Genomic DNA, 23032 nt, shown 5'->3' with positions numbered 1-23032 from the left:
GAATATGCATACCTTTCTCTATAGTGGATGGCGGCAGTTCATGCCTTCAAAACACTTCATTCTAAGGGCCGTGGGATACGCTCTGGAGAAACTTGGGTAGGAAATGCCTCTACCTGAAATAAGGTTTCAGTAAGGAATCTCCTTTCCTCTGGAGAAGGCTCTTGTAAGCTCCTGATACACTCACCCTGCAGGGTGCTTCTCCTCAGTTCTCTTCAGTCCGACAGACACAGTCTGTCTCCAGGGCTTTCTCATTTGGACCCTCTGAACCAACCAAGATTCTGCCTGTGTGGGATGCTGGGCCAACTGTTACCCCTGATTTTCCAGTGAGTTCTACCGGTTCCCCCCACCACCCTTTTTTAAAATGCCGTTGTTCTTAGATGCCATCAAGTCAATTTACAACCCCTGGTGACCGCAGGTGACAGAGCAGAATGACAGCATCGAGCTTTCTTGGCTGTAATCTGTATGGGAGCAGCTGTCCCAGTGTGTCTTCCGAGGAGTGGCTGGGGGATTTCTGACCCACCAACCTTTTGTTTAGCAACCTGGTCTCTAAGCTTTATACCACCAGGGCTCCTTTCCCCCCTAGAGGTGTATTAAAAGAGACAATGTTAATCGTGAGTAAGAATTTGGAAAAGTTTCACCATAGATGAAATACCAGGTCGCCTCTTGGGGCACAGGTGACATAAGGCCCAACAACATTATCTGCATCTCTTATTTGTAGCTTTCTCTTGGAGTGTAGGGTTCAAGCACCCCCAGAGGCTAATAACAAAAACAACACCCACCTTTCGATTCACTGCAGCACTATCCACAATAGCCCAGAGGTGGAAACAACCAAAATGTCCATCAAGAGATGCAAAGATAATCAAAAGGTGGTCTGTCCATACAACTAAATACTCATCCACCATAAAGATAATCAAAAGGTGGTCTGTCCATACAAGGGACTACTCATCCGCCATAAGGAGAAATGAAGCCCTGGTGCCTATTGCAACATGGATGAGCCTTGAAAACATGCTGCGTGACGTCAGTTACAAAAGGGCAACACTGCATGCTCTCCACTCACTTGTATGAAATGTTTAGATTAGACAGAGGAGTGGAGACTAAGGTTTCTCAGTGTTGCTTGGGGTGGGAGAGAGGCAAACAGGACACTGTCCAGGTAGCAGTGAGCTGTGTTTAGAATGGGAGAAAGTCTGTTAACAATTCTGGGCGATGGTTGCACAACATGACTGAGATCATCAATAGCACTGAGTGGAGCACGTGCAAAGCATTGAATTCGCAGAGGTGTTATATATACGTTTACAATAATTAAAGTATCCCACCAAAAGAGGCAAAATAAACAAACAAAAATAATGAACCACCCCTGGCAAACCACCGTTGAACGATTTCAAAGAGCTGCCACTGGTCCTTTGCTTGCAATACACCAAGCATGACAGCCATCTGATCCAGTGAAAGACATTGCAAGGCTTCATTGCCTCCATAAGCTCCTTTGCCACAAGACCAGAAGAAATAGATGGTGCCCAGCTACCATTGTTGATGTTTTGATAAAGACCCTTGGCTCTTGATCGAAAGCAGAAAAAAATTGTGGAACAGCATTTCAAATTTGTATTGAAAATCAAACTTACTGGGATTGGTAGAACCTCTGTATCGATTACTTGAAACTAAATTTAAGCCTTCAGACAACACTATCCCATGAAGTCATCTTTGAAGTAAACAATTAAGCTCATTTAATAAAGAATGTTTGCCTTGAGCGGTGCACTGCTTTAAGGAATTAGCTATATGACATTAAATGGCCAGCCATAACTATAAGATGCAGATGAGAACTTTCAGGGAAAGCGAGTCTAAGTTAGCAGTGATGAAACAATATGGGCCGACAGAGGGCGAAGCGGTGTGAAGTAGTCCTAGGTAGCCACTATCAAGGAACCACACATTTAAGAAGTGCTGAGCAGTACATGTTTTGTCGAATATATTTTCACATGCTAATTTTTTTAAGTGTAGACTGGGTTATAGTAAACGAAAAAAAAAAAAAAAAAGACATGTGAGAGCTGGCTTGCGGAGATGATAGACCAGAGAGATTTCAAAAAGGGTGGAGCGAGCAGCTGGTCTCCACCATCCCCTGGAGACTAACCGGGACCACGGAAACACTCGGCACATGGGAGGACAGGAAAGTCAGGGAAGGTCTGGGCTCCTGAGAAAAAAAGTTGGGAATTGGGCTAGATTTTTTTTTTTTGGGGGGGCCTAGATTTTAAGTATCAAAATGGGTACTAAAGGAGTCCGATGGCACAGTGCCCAGTGGTGAATCAAAGGCGGACGGTTCAAACCCCTCGACAGCCCCACAGCAAAAAGACCTGGGCTCTGCCCTGTAAAGAGTCTCACAATCACTCCGTGGCCGAGTACGCCCTTTGGGGCAGTTCTCTGTCTCGTGGACTTGCTGTGAGTGGCAGGGTCCTGCGGCACAGGACAACGCATGCGCACTTCACTCGCCCGCTGGTGTGTGGGTCGGTCCAGGGAAAGTGCCATCTTAAGGTTGATGCCGACCTTTCGATTGAAAAACAGTATCTACACACACCAATATCTAACAAGAGCCTATGTATTTCTTTTTCTTCTCTGCCACCAGGCATTCTTTTCAAAGTAAGTCTACTGACTGCATGAACTGACATTCAGAATAACAGGTGAAATACCTTATTTCACGCAGCAAAAGTAGAGCCAAGGGTAGGCTGAAATGGGGAAGACGGCAAAGGAAAGACACACTGCTGCTCCTTGTAAGAGAAATGGGGAATGCCCAAGAACTCATGAGGAAAAACAAAACCAAACAAGCTCAGAACGAGACACTGCCGCAGGTACACAGGCATGCTAGCAAGCTGACAGCGGCTGGGGCAAATTAACAAAGGAAAGGAAATACGCCCACGTGCACATGCTTTCCGCTGCTCTTACCTAGAAACGCTGCCATGTTCATCACCTGACTAAACACGCAGCTGGCAGGAGGTTCATCACCTGCAATACTTGAAGAATAGGAAGGATTTTATTGTTCCTATACTAACATTGATAGCCCACCCAACCTTTATTATGATGGAACAAATCCGAAGAGAATTATCCAGTTACCTTATATATGGGGCATGCTTCACGCCAGGCTTCCTGTGGAACAAAAAGCACAGCAGCGAAGGTTAAAAGATGCTGATGTGTATGTGCTTCTGCCTCCCCAGTGGCCAGGTTTTGCTAAGCTTGTTGATGGTCCATGAATTACTTAGAGATAAACTTTACCTTTCCTCCGAATTTAGTGGGAAAATTTTGTCATCTTCCACAGCTATAAAGTATCTATCAAGCAAAAAAAAAAAAAAAGATACAATAAAGTGAATTTTTAAAAAAGACTAACCACATTCAATCAAATTCGCTTTCTCTTGTTTTAAACATTTTTTTGTTCTTATCATTTGACCTCTCTTTTGACCCACTTGTTTCAGTTTTTAGCATTTTCTGCTTTCTTTTCAATTGAGGTTTTTCTGTTTTGCTTTATTGTTGTTATTGGGTTTTTTGCTTGCATCTTGTTTGTGTTTTGTCTGACTTTCTGTATTTGAAAGTCAGGACAGGAAAATCTATAGAGACAGTAACTGGATTAGTGGTTATCTGTTGGGCTGAGATCCTCAAAGTCAGCAGTTCAAAACCACAGCTGCTCCTTGGGAGACAGATGGGGCTTTTTACTCCCATTAACAGTTATGGTTCCAAAAACTCCTAAGGGCCATTCTACTCTGTCCTCTAGACAGTGAGTTTGTTTTGTTTTGGGAGGGACATGGCAGGGGAGGCTGGGGGCTGGGAAATAGGCAGCTAACAAAGAGAACTAGAAGAAAATGTTCTGCAATTGATGGTAACACAACTGTGGTGGTGATGATAACACAACGCTTCTTCATATACTGAACAACTAACTTGTACGATATGTGAACAATATGCCAATAAAGCCATTTTCAAAAATAATAAAATATCACAAGTACGAAAAATCCCAAACAAGCCAAAAACCCAACCCTCTGGGTCAGTTCTAGTCTGTCACCAGGGCCATGGGGAGTCAGAGTAGACTCAGTGGCGTCTAACAACAACAGAGTACACAAACGTAGATTTGTTACAAACCCTTAAGGGAGCCCTGGGGGCACAGTGGTTAAGAACTTGGTTGCTAACTGAAAGGTCAGTGGTTTGAACTCACCAGCCTCTCCACAAGAGACGGTTGTGCCAGTCTGCTTCTATAAAGATCATGACCTTTGAAACCTCCCGGGGCAGGTCTAATCTGCCCTAGAGGGTCACCATGAGTTGAGACAGGCTCAACAGCATGAAAACGTTCTATTTTGTATCGACATTGCCCCTACTCCTCCATAATGAAGTAAGTGCATACGTACACGATCCACAGTCCGGCTGAAGTAAACAAGGTAAATACAAGAGGCAAAAACATCCAGACGCTGCATTTCTTTCCATCCATGCCTGCAACGCTGGAATAAAGTGAACGGATATGAACAACTTAGACGAACATTTGCCTCCCTCTTTTTAAGGCAGAAACAAAGTTCAGTTTAACCAAGACAAAGTGTGATCTAGGAAACCATGTTTTATAAAAACCTTGATTCAGATTGGTATCATTTCTGCCACTATACACCTGAGAAATTCGGTGAGCAGTTAATGGGTGATTGTCACGCAGCCTTAGATTAAGTCCTCCAGAGTCTTCACTGAGAACTTGTGGGAAATTTCTCGTAAATGCATCTATCCAGTGCTAACATTAGCCTTTAGGGATTTATGGAGATGGCCTGTATGTGTCTACAGCCTGGTAGACAAGAGTGTTAGAAACAAATGATTACTCGATACTTATTGGCAAAACAGGAGAAAGTGACAAATGCTTTGCAAATTCACATTTTTCTTGTGACCTGTCATTGAACTGCTGTCTCAGAAGACTGAACATGAAGGTGCCTGGAAACAATGCATTGTGTAGGACTTATGAATCAGCTCCGCAGAGCACACTGGGGGCGAGGTAGGGGCGGGAGAAGGTAGATGCCAGGTATTTTGGATGTTATGTTTTAGAGCAAAAATATATGTATAACAATTTCCCATAAAAATGAAAGTAGAGGCTTCAGGGTATCTGAAACAATATTGGAACTGAACAAAAAGAAACAAGCAGTCATCACTTTACATCTTATCTTTACCCCAAACCATCAGATATAATCTAACATAGACATATCCAGAATAATCCTCCAGGCAAACAGCAAAGAAAATGACGTATTCTAGTGATCTTTACTGATGACCTGATAAACAGAAGGAGAATATGATCAAGTGACAACTGTAGGAAGATGTTACAGCATATTATTTTGCATTTTAGTATTTACTGAAACAAGCTCATTTATTGGGTTTGAATCAGTACCACCACCCTATTTCTGAGTACCTCTGTACCTGAGCTAACATACTGAGACTTTCTAGACCTGGCAACAGTTGAGACCAGAGAGAGCAATATGGTACTTGCTTTAGGCTAGTGAGTCAATTCCTTCTTCAAACTCTCAGCAAGGTCTTAGTTGGGTAGATTGGGTAGATGTTTCAGACCAAAAGACACTTGGGCCTAATAATAAATCTTTGAACAGTTATGTCTCAGCCTAAATATCCATCTGGGCAGAGATGTTAAATAAATGTCAAAAATCTACGAACTGAAAGACATTAGAGTCAGTTTCAACCAGGTTAATCCAATCAAATCCAATATTTTTCAATTCACAATTATGGACAACCTACTTGTGCCAGGGAAGTCCAGGGCCAGTTAAAAGGAAGGAAAGCCTCAATGAGTTGTATTGATACGATAGTCAAAATAACGGACTCAAATATATCCACAGTTATGAAGAGGGTGTCGGACTACGCCATTCTTAATCTATTGGACATAAGGTCACCCTGAGCCAGAGCAGACACGACAGCAACGAACAACAAAAATATGCTAATAAAAATAACAACTTCATCAGCAGTCAAGGTGCAGGGCAATACAGGAAATAGGGGTGGTGATTTAGTAGTAAAACAAATGACTCTGAATCTGTCTCTGAGCTAGGGTGTTCCAACAGGATAGGGTATGCCGGAAAGCGAGGCAACCTGCCTCTGCCAATGACTGGATCCATGGATGAGTTCGTTAAACCTGTAGCACCAAGGTGCCCATTTGGATACATAAAGATTGTTGAACTCAAGGAGAAGGAAGGTGTCAAAGGCTGAGCGCTCACAGCGTGGTCCTACCGTGAGCGGTGGTCACCGAAGTACACTATCTTGGTTGAGTTTTGTGGTAGTGGGATATTATATCAACTACACACCCCTGGCTAGAGGCAGAGTCAACATATCAATCAAGTGGTAGCGTGATGACCCCTCCTTGGGGGTGTGGTCGTTTGTATGAGAGCAAGATTGAACAGAGATGATTCCTCTCTGCTACTTGCTTTTCCTTCTCAGTGGGCCTTCACTGGGACCCTGTGTCTGCCTCCAGGGTCAGCTTGTGGTTGGCCGTCTGACCCTAAACTGTCATTGCCCTATCATGCTTCCACCAAGCCTGGACCCACTTGACTCTGTGCTCACCGGCCTGTGTGAGCTCCCTGCTTCCCCTTTCCTTTTGGGTGTCCTGAGTCTGCAGCTACATGAGTTTGAAGAGGGCCCAACTAGCACTGGACCTATGGACTTGATTTGGACTGGGACGGGGCACCTTCTGGATGTAGAGCTGCTTCTTGATATAAAGGTCTTCCTTGTACATAGATGAGTGTCACTGGTTTGTTTCTCTAGACCACCTGGCCTAACATAGCTTTGCCGTATCAGAATACTCAAAAGTACCTCAAATTATCAAGTGCAGAGTAACTCTTATTTCTTAGTCATTTTCACAGTAGATCGGTGAATAAATCAGAATAGCAACTTGGCTATGTACAGTGAGACAATGTACAGTGAGCAAATGAACCGCCAAATGTGCAAATACTCCTACTGGGTGCCCTTGGCGTCGTGGGTTACGTGTTGGGCTGCTGAACCACAGGTCAGCAATTCAAACATACCAGCTGCTTAGAAGGAGAAAGATGAGGCTGGCTATCACCTCCTGAAAAAATGGACATCCTTGGAGACCCCAGGGAGCAGTTCTGCTCTGTCCTGCGGTGTGTCTATGAGTCAGAATTGACTCCATGGCATTTGGTTTCTATGGGAAATTAAAATTTGGATGCAGGAAAATAAAGTGGTTAATGTTAATACATTGATAAGACCATGATATCATGTTTCAATAGTTTTATGTATTAATTTCCTTGAAAGAAAGGTAGTGTGGTGGAATGAATATACGAGGGGATTCCCCCCAAATTCCAGCAAAAGCTCTGCTGGGTGGAGCTTTTGTAGTATGCATTTTTACTGCTAGGCAAACATCCAGCAACTTGCTCTGAGTTAGTATACCAAGTGGCATTACCTGGGAAAGATAGCTCTGGTCACAGTGAATTTTTTCATAAAAGGAGTTTCACTCAAACCTTGTCCTTTTTTTTTTTTTTGTATGTGATGGCCGAATTAAGAGAACAATGTGCGGCTGTGAAATTCCGTTCCTTGTTCAGGAAAAATGCCGAAGAAACTGTTGTGATGTTGAACACAGCTTGCAAGGACAGCGCTATGCGAAAAACTCCAGTGTACGAGTCGTTTTCTCATTTCAAAAGGGGAGAATTGTCGATTGATGACAAACCTTGTTCTGGACATCGATCAATTTCTCGAACGAATAAAAATGTCAAGTCATAGTACATTTGGATTCATTCCAGCAGGTCAGACTGTTAATCAAGTTTTCTATTGAGAGGTTCTGAAAAGATTGTGTAACAGTGTGAGACAAAAAATGCCTGATTTGTGGCATACAGGGCACTGGTTTTGCCACCATGACAACGCACCTTCTCACGCAGCCATCTCAGCGCCCAGTTGTTGGCAAAAACCAGCATGCCTCTTTTGTCCCACACACCTTACTCACCTGACCTTGCTCTGTGCAACTTCTTTTTGTGAATGCAGAGGGATGTGAATGGACAGTTATCTGATGACTTAGAAGAGGTGAAGAAAAAAAAGAGGGCGGTGTTGTCAGTCATTCAAACACGAGTTTGGAAAATGTTTCCAAGAATGGAATCGCAGATTTGACAAATGTATTACATGTAATGGAGAGTACTTTGAAGGTGATAAGGTTGCTTTGTAAAAAAAATTTAAATACATAGATTTGAGAAAAAACAAACAAAAATTTCCAGTTTTGGGGGTACCCCTCATAGTACAGTAAGGCATAAGGCTGAAACTTAGTTCTGCCATTGACTCATTACATGATCTTTGGCAAGTTTTTTTTTTAACTTTTAAGCCTTAGTTTAAATATGAAGACAGCATCCATTTTGTAGGACTGTGCTGAGCATTAATAATGCAGGAAAGCATCTCACACATAATGTCCTGGAAGTAGCAGCTCTGCCAAGTATAACTGCCAAGTAGATACAATGCCAAGTGTATGTCCATGTGTTAGGACAAGGCACCCCTCTGCAGGACAGGCCTCACAATAAGTTGACACTCTGGGCTCCCCCTTTTCTAGAGTCTATGAAGACAGCTCCTGAGAGTAATCGTTTCTTTGTTCAGGTGGCTACCCTCTCCATCCCCCCAAAAGTAATGGATATCTTAAACTAGCACACATCTTAAAAAACTATCTTCTTCAAGCTGATTCAATAGATAGGTCTTGATGAAAGAAGGAAGGAAGGAATGTGGGCAGAGTTTAAAATTATATGGAATCCAAACTTCTTGGACCTACTGACACTGGAGAAAACTCACTCCACTCTCCCAATCTATTGCCTTAAGGTAATCACTTAACACTGAGCTGAAACTACCCACTGATTCATCTTTCAACCAAACAACAGTTTAACTCAGTAAAGAATATATGCCTTCAGCATTGCCCTCTTTAAAGGATTATCTGTCTGAAATGAAATGGCCATTGGTAATTCTATCTCATAGATGAGAAGGCTGGTAGCAGTGAGTCTAAGTTATGTTCATGAAGCAGGTTGGAAAGAGCTAGCAAGAATGGCAACACAGCCAGAAGAACGCAATCAATTGTACATGTAGAAATTGTCGAATGAGTATACTTTTAACCAAAAGTGTATATTTTCACCAAATAGTAATTTTTAAATGCTTATCTTCTTGACACTCTACTTTCGGGTTAGCTTTCAGTATGCACTGTTTTTGCAGCTTGTTTGGGAAGCACTTACCACCATAGACCTAACACCTAATGGTTACATTTTTATTTTCACCAGTTTATTTCTCAAAGGGCAACCTTGTGTACCACTTCTAGAAAAATCATAATGTCAAATCCATCTGGAAAACACAAAAGTGATCTCACGTACGTGTATGGATGATTGCATCATTAGCTCTCAATGAACTCAACGTTGGCATTTCTTCAAATGCTTAAAATCAATAATGCCCTCTTCTTTTCTATGGTTGCAGATTCTTATGTGTGATGGTTAGCTTTGTGTCAACGTGGGTGGGCTAGGATTCTTCCATGATATGATCTAAAATAGTACAGTCAATTATTATGGGATCTTCTGTGAGCAACAAGCAGTTGTAGGGAGAGGAAACTTCCTTAATCTGGTCACAGACTTGATTCAATTGAAGTTTTGTGGGGGGCGTGGCCTACTCAGTATACATTGACAGTGTGTGGAAGCTGGTGACTTCCACTGCTGGACTTGGATGCTGCCTCTGGTTAGTGGACCTCCTGCTTTGTCACCTGCCCATCTCAGGAGCCATCAGCAGACTGCCAATCTTGCATTCATTTAGTGGATCTCCGATTCATTCAGGGTGGCATCCACCAGCCTGTGGTCTTCCTGCTTCCTGTTCATCAGTCCCTGCAGCTAGAGGAGTCAGGAGAAGCTTTCAGCTGACATCTGACCCACAGACTTGAACCAGACTGGACTACAGCTATGTGAACCATTTCGTGATTTAAATCTCCTTCTATATGCAAACACACACAAGTGTGACTGGTTTTGCTTCTCCAGAAAACCCAGCCTAACACATTATGCAACTGCAGGAATTAATATGGAGATCCCAGCTGTCTGTCACCTCCCATCCCCCAAACCATACCAATTCCAGCAAGTCAGAAATTGCCCTCGATACAGTTCTTCAGACTTAACTCACAATTTTCCAGTATTATATGCACTCCTTTCTGTATCTGTGTATTTTATCCTGAGGGTAAATTCCTGTGACCACTGCCAGCCAGCGCCAAAGTGGAGAATAAGCTCATCACCTCAAAGATCTCTCTTGTGACTCTTTCATAACCATACCACCTCCTCCCTTAATTTTATCTCTGATTCCTGGCAAGCGTTAATCTATCCTTTACTTCCATAATTCTGTCATTTCACAAGAATGTTATGCAAAAGGGATCAGACTGGATGCAGCCTTTAGGAATGGGCTCCATTCACTAAGCATAATTCCCCGGTTCAGGTTCAAGTTCATCAACAGATGGTTCTTTTCCTTGCTGGGTAGTGTTCCATGGTACGGGTGCTGCCACAGTTTATCTAGTTACTTGTAACAGATCATGGGCTGTTCCTACGTTTCCCTTCCCCACCACCCTCAAAGAAAGGTGTTATGAACATTTGTGTACAGTCATTTGTGTAGAGACCAATTTCCGTTTCACTGGGATAAATACCCAAGTTTATAATTGTTGGGCCTTATAACAATCGCAGAGTTTTGTTTTAGTTCTTGTTTTAAACTACCAAACCATTTCCCAGAGCAGCTATCCCATTTACCAGGTTCTGGACACCACTGCCAGTATTTGGTATGGTATTGTTTATCCCCCTTTAAACATTTTTAGTCGTTTGATTAATGTGATATCTGATGATGGTTTCCATTTGCATTTCCCCTTACGTCGCTGTGAGTCGGAACTGACTGGATGGCAGTGAGTTTTGGATTCGATGGCTAGAGATACTGAACATCTTCTCATGTACTCATTTTTTAAAATACTTTTATTGGGGGCTCTTACATCTCTTATCACAATCCATACATTCCTCCAATGTGTCAAGTATATGTGCACATATGCTGCCATCATTTTCAAAGAACTCTCTTCCCACTTGAGCCCCTGATATCAGATCCCCATTTCTTCCCCCTCCCTCCACTACCAGCCCTCCCTCACAAATCCTTGAGAAGTTATAGATTATTTTTCCATATCTTACATTGTCCTCCATTGCCCCTACCCACTTTTCCGTTATTCATCCCCCTGGGAGGGGGTTCCAGATTGATCCTTGTGATTGCTTGTTCCAGATTGATCCTTGTGATTGCTTCCCCCTTTCTCTCCCCACCCTCTCCCAATCCTCCTAGTATCTTACTCTCTTTGTTGGCCCTGAGGCGTTTATCTATCCAGGATTCCCTGTGTTGTGGGCTCTTATCTGTAGCAGTGTGCATGCTCTGTCCAATTTATCTTACAGGTGGGTTTTGGGTCTCCACTTGGTCCATACTCCTTCATGTCAATTTGATTGCTTGTTTTTGAACTTCAGATACCTATTTCTGTCAACACGTCATGGTCACACAAGCTGGTGTGCTTCTTCCATGTGGGCTTTGTTGCTTCCCTGATAGATGGCCACTTGTTTAACTTCAAACCTTTAAGACCCCAGATGCAATATCTTTTGATAGCCAGGCACCATCAGCTTTCTTCACCACATTTGCTTATGCACACATCTGTTTTCAGCAATTGTGTTGAGGAGGTGAGTATCATACAGTGATTTGGCCCATCTTCTAACTGAATTTTAAATATTTTAAAAAATACTTTAAGAATTGCTAAGAAATTTTAAAAAATAGTTGGGGAGTCCATATAATCTAGACACAAACCCTTCAATGGATATGTGATTTACAAATATTTTCTCCCAGTCTATCACTTATCTTTTGATTCTCTTAATAGGGTGTTTTGAACAGTAACCATTTTTCATTTTGATGTCATAAAATTGATCACATTTTCTTTTTATGAATCCTACCTTTGAAGTCAAACCAGAGAACTCCTTGCCTAGCACTGGATCTTGAAGAATGTTCTCCCAGGTTTCATCTGAAGGATTACAGTTTTGGGTTAAAATCTTTGATCTGGGCATAACCTTTTTTAGAGCATAGATCTACATGATTTTGTCAAATTTGCTTAGACTCGGGATACCTCATATAGCACTTTAACAAAGATCAGGAAATACGTGATGATCTTGGTTGACTAATGTTTTTATAATCAAGAACACACATTTTGGCCATAATGTACCCTGCCCCACCAGAGGTTTTAGACAATTATGAGTGTGAACTTAAGAACAGAACACACTGAGGGGTGTGTGTCCATGGAGATGGGGGAAGATCCCTTTTCACGCCACCCACGACCCACCTCTGAAGTACCATGGAGCCCGAGGAGCAAAGTTAAAAAGCTTGTTTCGGGACCCCTTTCTGGTTTTTGTGAACATACTAAAGCCCATAGCTCGGTACTTCTTTATCCCTTATGGGATTGTGCTAACCAACATAAGGATTTAGTTAAGCACCCTTCTCTTTTCTTGTCCCCGAAGATCTATTTGTCATTCATGAGGCCATACCCAGCTAATAATGTAACCTAAGGCCCTGCTGAAGAGAAGTTTCAATGAATTATTCTCTGGAGGTGGCAGGGGAGGAAGGTTTGATTTGGCTTGGTTTCTCAGTGTTCTCTGAGCAACTTGTCACACTCAACAAGTTCAGATACTTGGCCAGAAGAACCCCTACAAATAATGAACAGATCGATTTCGTGAATTCCCTTTACTTCATCTCAATGTTGTCTGAAATGGAAAGTTAAGACATCCTTCCAGAGACCAGTAAAATGAAACAGGGCATTGCTTGTAGTAACACTAGATAGAAAGTGTCGCCCAAACTCTATTCCCATTGTCTTGCAAGGACACCTCTTTGGAATGAGAGTGTTCCCCTGAGCCACATCACCGATGTACTTACAAGTTAGGAAAGAGAGTTCTCTTGCCTCTTTAAGGAATGAGGAGGAGACCACAGAGACACTTCTCACTAGCAATATAGTTTTATCTTTGCATTCTGAATGACATCCGTTATTTCCTGTATAATATTGAATCACCAATCCTTCATTAATCATCAAATACCATCTCACCATAACAAACTAAAAACCAAACCAAAACCAAACAAACCAAGCTCAGGATCCTAGCTCCCGATCCCAATCGTCAGAAGAATGAACTACAGATCGGTCTTGGTAGAAGCACCGCCAGACGGTCCTTAGAATCAAAGATGGCAGGACTTCAGTTTATGTACTTTGGACCTGTTATCAGGAGGGGCCAGTCTGTGGAGAAGGACATCTTTCTTGGTAAAGTACAGGGTCCGTGAAAAGGAGAAAAGCCCTCAATGAGCTAGACTGACACAACAGCTCCCACCAGGCGCTCAACCACAACAACGGTGAGGAGGTGCAGGACCCAGCAGGGTTTGGTTCTGCTGTGCCCATGGTCTCTATGAGTCACACGGACGCAGCAGCACCTAAAACCTATGGACAACCCAGTTGGCACACTATTTCTAGAACAATGTAATCTAAAGTATTCCTGACACAAGGAGGAAAAGAGCCAGCCTTTCATAAACCTTATTGAAAGGGCTCTGGCATGCAGATCTGGTTTAGCAACATCTCCTCCAAATGGTACAACAGCTGCTATCCAGATGGCCCCGTTTTCCTAGAGAGTCAGTACTGCCAGCCCTCTGTACACTTCTATCATGCGTGCTTTCTTCCAACGGCGTCACTCCCCAAGGGGGAGTCAGCTCCGAAATCTGACCCCGTCTGCACCTATGAGTATCCGTCAACAGTGTCAGTCAAACACTCTGGATACACTCTGGATCTCCTCTTTGCTCCCTCGGTGGTCTGCCATCTCTGATGCTCTCCTGTTTCCTCAGAAAGAAAATGAACTGGTTCAAGAAGTTTGTGGTGGCAAGGTGATGGACAACAGAAAAGTGGGTGAGGGGAGACATTGGTCAGTGTAAGGCATGAAAAATAATAATAATTTATAAATTATCAAGGGTTCATGAGAGAGGGAGGGTGACAGGAGGGGGGGGAAATGAGAAGCTGATTCCAAGGGCTCAAGTAGAAAGAAGATGTTTTGAAAATGATGATGGCAGGGAGGGTAAAGGGAGAATGGGTAGGGAAGAGGGAACCGATTACATGGAACTGTGTGTGACCTCCTCCCTGGGGGACAGACAACCGAAAAGTGGATGAAGGGAGACGTCGGACAGGGCAAGATATGACAAAATACCCATTTATAAACTATCAAGGGCTCATGAGGGAGGGGGGAGCGGGGAGGGAGGGGAAAAATGAGGACCTAATGTCGGGGGTTTAAATGGAGAGAAAATGTTTTGAGAAACGAGGTACAAATGCGCTTTACACAATTGATGTGTGTATGGATTGGGATAACAGTTGTATGAGCCCCTAATAAAATGTTAAAAAAAATATATATAAAACAATAATAGAAAAGAAAAAAAAAAAGAAAATGATGATGGCAACACCTGTACCAATGTGCTTGACACAATGGATGGTTGTGTGGATTGTGATGAGTTGTACGAGCCCCCAACAAAATGATTCAAAAAACAAACAAACAAAAAAACACAAGAAGTTTGTGGTCGCTTGCCCTGCGGCCATTCTTGTTCCCCTTTGAAGCCTCTATCTGCAGATGTCCAAAAGAATATCTGGCCAGTATGAGCCCCTAATAAAATGTTCACACAAAAAAAAAAGAGCATAAAAAAAAAAGAATATCTGGCCACTTAAAAATTGAGTGCGTCCTGGAGCCAACAAAGCATAACGTTCATATTCGCTTGGCCCTTCAGACTCCAACCACTTCAACTGGCTATAAATGGGGTTCTTAGAGTGGAAGCTGATGAGGCTACTGACGTCAAAGGACAGAGCATTCTGTTGGAATGATGGTCTTTGGAGACAAACTTTCTATGCCATCAGGCAATGTCAGAACTCCACTTTACAATTCCAGTCTACAGAGAAAAGATCACTGTCTTCATGTATTTATATATTTTACACCTGCTGAGTGAGAAACCACTAATAAAAATGGCTCTAAAGTAACACAAAAGCTAGATAACACTCTCTGGGGGCAGGACGGGATTGACTTGTTACAAATTGGGAGGACTTTGGACTTCCTGGGTAGTGGACTCTGGAGTCAGGCTACCAGCCTTCAGAATCAGTCTGCCACTCGTCATGTGACCTTGAATGAATCCCCAGTTTCTTCATCAGTAAAGTGGAGAAAGGGACGGTGCCAACTCACAGGGCTTTTACGAGGATTGAAACTACAGTGAAGAGCTCAGAACTGTTCCAGGCACACAGCGAGCCTGCAATTAACCTTCACCGTATTTCACTGCAAGTGCAGTTTGGGTCGAGCTATCTTCTATTTGGTTTACAATTCATCAGGAAATGAGCCCCCCACCACAGTAATTTTTCACGTTACTCTCAGGGCCAGCTGGAAGGGAGCAGGAAAGATTAACGAGTCAATCACTAATGGCCAGGACTGTCATGGTGTCTGTGAACCAAGCGCATCCTTGATGCTTTTTAATCTTCCGGGAAACTTAAGTTATTTTTCCAAGCATGTCATGGGCAAATGTGAAGGGCTTGTACTATGTTGTAATGAATTTGCAATTATAAGTGGTAATGACAAGGGCTATTTGTTTTGTTTTTTCCTAAAATGTATACAGGCTCTCAGATATAAACCAGGATGGAGAGATATACAATAAAGCCAACAAATAAGTCACACTCACTGTGCTGACAGTTAAATTTTTATTTTCACTACATCTCAAGTTTGAGAAAGCAAGACACTCTGGGTGACCTGGTGTCACTTTTAGAAGATATGACTTTCCCTAATCAGACAAAGCAAGGGGTCCTGGTGCCACTGTCAGAGAAGAGGTAGACTGCTGACATCAAGGCCAACAGTTCAAACCTACCAGCTGCTCTGTGGGAAGCTAATGAGGCTATCTCCTCCCATAACATTATATATGGGGTTGCTATGAGTCAGAATCAGCTCAATGAAATGAGTTTGCTTTTATGGTAATCAGAATATGATATAAATAATATTGTTCAACCTATAGGTTCAATACCCATCCCCACCCCAAAATACTCTTTATGAACAATGGTAAGAAATAATATATTATTCAGAGGCAAAGTTCAGAGGGTTAGGGAAGAAGGCGGAGTAGAAACAGGAAACAAGGAAAAAGTGGGATAAGTGATGGTACATTGATGAGATGGTACACTGATGAGCAATGGATGAGCTGAAACAAAATATGTATACATTATTGAATGTAAAACTGATGGTTTGCTCCATAGGCCTTTACCCAATTCACAATAAAAGGTTAAAACACAACAGATGACTGTAGGGACCCTTTTATGTTAGTAGTCCAAAAGATCCTCTTTCTCAGAAATAGATGGGATGTAGCATTTCCACACCACCTTAGAATAATTGCAGAAAGAATCTGGAGACCTTCTGATGTGGTGGGCTAGGCGTTGGACTGCTAATCTCGAGGTGAGCTGTTCAAACCCACCCACCACTCTGAGGGAATAAGTTGAGGCTAACTCCTTTCATAAAGATTACAGTCTCAGAAACACGATATAGGGCTGCTATGAATCAGCAGTGCCTCGATTGTACTGGGTTTGGTTTTGGGTTTAGTTCTTCAATTTAATATTTTCTTACAGATGCTATGCCAAGATCCTCCTCAGAGTCCAGTTATATCTTAAATAATAAATAAAAAGATTGCCTACATTGGCACATATAGCTAGTTGCCAACCTATCAGACACGTTTCCCCCTTTGCTTAGTTCATAGGAGCCCTGGTGGCATAACGGTTAAGCACTCACCTGCTAACCCGAAAGTCGGAGGTTCAAATTCCCCAGCCGCTCCATGGGAGAAAGATGTGGCACTCTGCTTCCATAAAGATTACAGCCTTAGAAACCTTATCAGCAGGTCGTCCCTGTCCTATAGAGTTGCTATGAGTCAGAATCAACTCGAAGGTAATGGCTTAATAGAATTCTAATTTTATTCAGGGCAGCGACCTGTTTCACTAAGAATATACATCATGATTGACCTAAGCCAATCAAGGCTAGCTTGCTTTCCTTGGAAGAGTGTCTTTCCAGGCTCTCTTGTACCAGGCCAACGGCTCCCCTTAATCAGACGGAGTAACTAATGGGGCGGGCTTGCTTCTCTGACGACGGAAAGCCCACCCCCTTTCCACTCACTCTTCTCTCACACGTGGACGCTGCAGTGAGAAGCTGATGGCCAGTGCGATGGCAGCCGTCAGGTAACCACGCAACCACGGACACAAGGACGCAGAGCGAGAAGAAAATGGAAAGAACTGAATCCTTGATAACATCATTGAGCCGCTGCACCGAACGTCCAAAACGACTAATTTCCAAACTTCTGGTAAGGTAGAAAAGTCTTCATTACTGTAGGTCTGTATACTACAAAAATCCATTTTGCCTTCTTCCATTATAACTTGGCAAATGGCTACTCAGCTCTGCTTTACTTACAGTTTCTCTTGCAGGTAAGTGTGGTTCTTTTCTCTTCAATGCAATGTAAGTGAAGGTGTTAGGTAGTTTAGCTTAGGGACTGGGGCATCCATTACGCATGCCCGTGAAGGAGTGGCACACTGCGCATGCTCAGAGGCTCAGGTTTCTGGCTAGGAAGGGAAGGTACACCTGGGTGGGCGCTGCACCTGGATTGGCCCAGCTAGGCCAGGTAAATTCAATTCAGCCAACCGGGTTGACTAGAGTCGTCCACCACCACGCCTCCCAGCTTCTAGGGAGGCTGCACCGGGGTGAGGGGCCCAGTGGGTGCCTGCACAAACCTGAAACTTCTGACTCTCATAAAGCTCAGTTGGATCACAAATCAGGCTTCAGCATAAATTCTTTCTCCCGAGGAGCCAAGGACCAAGGTATATCTATCCCCTGAGAGAGCTAACAAAGGATCATATGATAATAGGACTGTGTTACATAAGAGAAGGTCTCTGTTTTTCTAGAGGTGCATGCTGAAGTATTACAGGATCAGCTGGCATAATGTTTACAATTTGCTTTGAGATGCTTCATTAAAAGTATGAAGCAAATATGGAAAGATGTTAATTAAGTTTGGCAATGGGTATATGGGTGTTCATTCTTGTTTCTGCTTTTCTGTACCTTAATAATAACAACTAAAAAAAACAAGCACAAGAGACAGGTCACTGGCTTAACATAGCGTTGCTATGAGGTGGCGTCAACTCAATGGCCCCTCCCATCACCACCACCCCGTTTAACAACCGGTCAGCGGACAGTCAGAAAACAGATGCAGCAGCTGACGACCTCTGCTGTATTGTGGCCAAACTTTTGTTAAAGCGATTGCCTAATGTAACTTGGAAGGCAGATCCCATTTCAATGGAGCATATGACTTTAGAAGAATTCATGGAAAAGAACTGATAGATGCGCCTTGGGGTTTTTCTTCTTAAGGTGTCGTAAGAAAAAGTCTAGCCCAGGGCTGAATGGACCAACTTGTAAACAGAAACTCAAAGGAAGAGGGAGCATTTAACCTGTGGGGCTTCGCGGGGTAGGAAAGCCAGTGGTCCCTGTACCTCTAACAGCAAGCAATGAGCGAGAACAAGATGCTGCCTTCCTTCTCAGTCTGTGGGTTCAGAGGCCTTGACACAGGTGCCACAAAATTGAGCAATGAGGACAAGGAAGCCAAGAAATGGAACAGGCTTAAGAGCCACATCTTTAAAAAGCAAGGAAGCCAAGAAATGGAACAGGCTTAAGAACCACTTCTTTAAAACCGATGTGTGAACTGGTGGGAAGTTAATAGAACAAAGGAGCGCTAAATTGCTGAGGGAATTATACACGTTACAAAAGGGACCACAGACAAGCTGATAAAAGCTTGTAACAGCCCCCAAGTTTGCACAAACGGGCTCACTCACACTCCCTCACTGCCACTGAGTCAATCTGACCCTATAGGTCAGGGCACAACTGCCCCTGTGGGTTTCTGAGACGGTAACTCTTTACGGGAGTAGAAAGCCTCATTTTTCTGCTGCGGAGGGGCTGGTAGTTCTGAACTTCTGACTGCACCAATGGGCAGGGGCTGCAAAAGCTCTACATCACCAAGGGGAGCACACGTCCAACCACTCATTCAGATGTGCTCCAGGAGGGCATTAAATTGGAAGAGACTCCTCCTCTGAGGGCAAGGTCCAGATATTCTTCCTGTAGAGCAGGACCAGGAACTACCAGGGAATTGTCTTTGCCAGGGGAGGTGGGGGGGGGGCTTCCTATTGTGAGCCTCAGGATTCCAGCGTGGCTCTGGACCTGTGTCTGCTGTGTGGGGCCAGGGGGCTTCCAAAAAATTCCATCACCTTTTCAATCCATTTCCCAGAAACTTCTTGAAGTCCCCTCATATTCTTCTTTTCTCTTTTTTTGAATAGGGGTTTTAATTTTTTTTCTTGTTACTCTGTTCCACCATTGAAAGTCTCTAGGTAGTGAAAGCCATTTACACAGGGCATCTAACCCGAAGGTTGGCAGTTGAAACGACCCAGGAGCACTGAGGAAGAAAAGTCTGGAAATCTGCTCCCATAAAGACCACACCCCAAAATGGGAATTTATAGAGGTCTAAATACAGGCATGCATTTATATATAATGATAGGGAAATGGATCTATGTACATATATTTATATGTTAAGTATCAAGGTAGCAGATGGACAGAGGGCCTCTACTCAAGCACTCCCTCAATGCAAGAACACTTTGTTCTAATAACCTGGCATTCTGTGATGCTCAGCTTTCCGACAGGCTCACTGAAGACAAAGTGGGTGCATAAGCAAATGTGATGAAGAAAACTGATGGTGCCCGACTATCAAAAGATATGGCATCTGGGGTCTTAAAGGCTTGAAGATAAACAAGCAGCCATCTAGCTGAGAAGCAACAAAGCCCACATGGAAGCACAACACCAGCCTGTGTGATCATCAGGTGTCAATGGGAGCAAGTATCAGGCATCAAAGACCCAAAACAAAAAATCATATCAATGTGAATGAGGGTGAGTGCAGGATGGAGACCCAAAGCCCATCTATAGGCAACTGGACATCCCCCTACAGAAGGGTCACAAGGAAGAGATAAGTCAGTCAGGGTGCAGTATAGCACCAAGGAAACATAGTACATTCCTCTAGTTCTTTAATGCTTGAGCCTCCCTGTACACACACACACACACACACACACACACACACACACACACACACTAGCTTGATCCCAATTCTACCTTATAAATCCAGCTAGATTAGAGAATGTACACAGGTATAGATAAGAGCTGGAAACACAGGGAATCCAAGACAGATAAACCCCTCAGGGCCAATAATGAGAGTGGTGATACCAGGAGGGAAGGGGAAGGTGGGAAGAGAGAGGGGGAACCGATCACAATGATGTATATATAACCCCCTTCTAGGGGGATGGACGACAGAAAAGTGGGTGAAGGGACACATTGATCGATGTAAGACATGAAAAAATAATGATAATTTATAAATTATCAAGCGTTCATGAGGGAAGGAGGGTTGGGGAAGGAAAAATGAGGAGCTGATACCAAGGGCTCAAGCAGAAAGAAAATATTTTGAAATGATGGTGTGTTAGTCCGGGTACTTTAGAGAAACAAATTTCCACAGAAATTCATGTATAAGAGAGAGTTTTATGTAAAGGTTAAGTACGCATCAAGAAAACATCCCAACCCAGTGCTGCCCAAGCCCACAAGTCCAACATTAACCCATGAACCCATATGTCCAACACCACTCCACAAAGTCCTCCTCCATCTCACAAAATAGACATAATGATGTCGACTGCAGACGGAAAGCCATGTTAGTGAATGTGCAAACATCTCAGTGCTGGGAGGAGTCTCCACCAGGCTGCTCCAGCAGCCAGGGCTGCATCAGGGTAGGTCCATGCACCTTCACCCTCGGGCTGTCTTGCAGGAAGTCAGCCTTGCCAGCTGAAGCAGGGAACTGCTAAGGCCGCTGAACCCTGGTGCGACCATCACAAAGCAAGAGACCCGAGAACTAGAAAGGCAAGGCTCACCAAGCCATTTATCTCTCTGCCCTTCAATTAACCCCACATGTGTTTATTGGCCAGGTTGGCACAATAAACTAACTACCTCAGATGGCAACAAATATAAAAGTGTGCTTGACACAATGGATGGATGCATGGATTGTGATAAGTGTTTTACGAGTCCCCAATAAAATTATTAGAAACAAAAAGCCAAAATATACCGCAGCCAAGCAAACCCTACCTGGAGTGCAATCCTGCTGTGTATCCAGTGAGCCCTATGAGAAGCAGAAGGAGGGGTTTCATTACCAGCAAGAGGCAGGAATAGAAGGCATCCTCTGGACCCAGATCCCCATGCAGTGGACCTCCTGAATCCAGAAGAGAGTAGACCATCAGAGGAGCAAAGGCAGAACCAGGAGTCCAGCATGGCACAGGAGGGTGGGCTTCCATGGAGCAAGTCAAGCTGAGTGCTTTTGTGCAGGGGACTAGCTTGTGGAGTGGTGTGCCTCTAGGTACTTAATTGGCGAAGTTGGACTTGCTGACCCACGGCGTTTGAACTGAATACCTTCTGGTTGTGGGTCTCTGGTTTGGGGGTTCATTAGCAAACCTCAAAGAACTTTGTAATATGTCCTTATAAACAACTCAACCCTGATCATTTCTCACTGGCATTACAACCTTATAACTTCCTTCATAGACCCTTTAAACATGAATTTCATCTGTGAGTTCCATGTAGCCATTGGAATGAATATTAGAACTCAGAGAAATAAAACAACACAGACTAAACAAACGTGAGTGAAAGAAATTCATTAAATTCAAGTCATGCATAATGCCTAACTAACACTTGAGAAGAAAAAATGCCAAAGGACTGGCCTTTTTCCCGGCTCTCCTTGGAGAGCCCAGGAGGCATTCTTGGAAGGCAGTGATTGGCATGAAGCTGGCACACAATTACTCCACTTCTTCAGACCAGCAGTTGGGCCTGAGGTGGCTTCTCTGGGTGCTAGAGTGGCCTTTGGCCAGACCCAGGATGTATTTGTCTTTACCCTTGGCTGCGTCTCCAATGGAGGGCTCTCGGAGCTGCCCTTTGCACAGCATTTATGCCAGCTTCCTGGCTTGGCCTAGATCCAGTTCCTTGTGCAGGTGGACTACACACTGATGCTCTCTTCTCCCAGGAGAGGAATTCTGGAGGTTGGAGGGAGGGGCATGTAGAGGTGGCATGCATTCCTCTCTCCTATGACTTACGTGTGTACTTTCCCAAGCCCTGCCCCGCCCCCCACTGTGCTTTGGCTACCCGATTTCCAGACAATGGGCACCATTCTACCTTTCTAGTCGTGCACTTGCCTGTCCTCCTTCACTTTCAGTTGCTGGTTTCTGCACAGTTCACTTTTCCAGAGCAGGGACCTCTTACAACGACCTGCTGACATCATGTATTTCTTTTAGAAGGTATCCATCATTAAACACATAACTGATTCTCTTTCTGTAGGTAACTAATTTATTGCACATTATTTCATTAGGTGCCTCATAGGGTTTCGAAGACTATAATCTTTATGCTAGGCTTTTTAACTCCCCCAAATGGCTGGTTGAGTCCGAACTGCCAACCTATCTGTTAGTAGTTCCTTAAATCAGTATTGCTGCTGTTGTTTGGTTCTATTGAGTGGGTCTGACTCAGAGTGACCCTATGTACCACAGAATGAAACACTGCGGGGCCCTGCACCATCCTCACAATTGTTCTTTTGTTTGAAACCATTGTTGCAGCCCCCCGTGTCAATTTATCTTGTTGAAGATCTCCCTCTACATCAGTTGTACTCCCCCCTCATCTCTTAAACGGTTTCTTTCCAGGTGTAAGTTAAGAGCAGATTCCTTGACTGTGTCTTGAGAATGCTGTACAGGGAAAAGATTGCTTCAGCTCAGAGAATGAATGCTTTCTGAAAAGAAACCCCTACGGTAAAGTACAGCGAAGAGTCAAACTAGTCTTGCTGGACGGAAATGCCCTCATTGTTCTAAATCTGTATTCACCAAGACACCGTTTGGCCAACAGCATGGTTTTCTGCACAG

At 43.6% G+C, this 23032-nt stretch overlaps 1 protein-coding gene across 4 annotated transcripts in view; it reads right to left on the bottom strand.

The window, feature by feature from the left end:
* The window catches only part of TMEM150C (transmembrane protein 150C), a 47161-nt gene extending 25838 nt beyond the window's left edge, over positions 1-21323 (bottom strand). Inside the window, exons 1-6 of one of the 4 annotated variants that reach the window (XM_045284151.1) lie at positions 21225-21323; positions 11949-12016; positions 4371-4460; positions 3253-3306; positions 3094-3126; positions 2926-2993 (exon numbers count right to left, since the gene is read on the bottom strand). In XM_045284151.1, the coding sequence (XP_045140086.1) occupies positions 2926-2993; positions 3094-3126; positions 3253-3306; positions 4371-4450 (235 nt within the window). In that variant the 5' untranslated portion in view covers positions 4451-4460; positions 11949-12016; positions 21225-21323. Of the gene's footprint in view, positions 1-2925; positions 2994-3093; positions 3127-3252; positions 3307-4370; positions 4461-11948; positions 12175-16811; positions 16828-21224 lie in introns of those variants that run through there. The other 3 variants (XM_045284152.1, XM_045284153.1, XM_004703232.2) reach the window with 3 other exon arrangements.
* Between the last annotated feature and the right edge of the window lie 1709 nt (positions 21324-23032).

The sequence above is a fragment of the Echinops telfairi genome, unplaced genomic scaffold, assembly GCF_000313985.2.
Source record: "Echinops telfairi isolate 266 unplaced genomic scaffold, ASM31398v2 ScPeMD7_7468;HRSCAF=8506_0, whole genome shotgun sequence".
In the NCBI taxonomy this organism is placed as follows: domain Eukaryota; kingdom Metazoa; phylum Chordata; class Mammalia; order Afrosoricida; family Tenrecidae; genus Echinops; species Echinops telfairi.
This window is presented reverse-complemented; position numbering and strand designations above follow the sequence as displayed.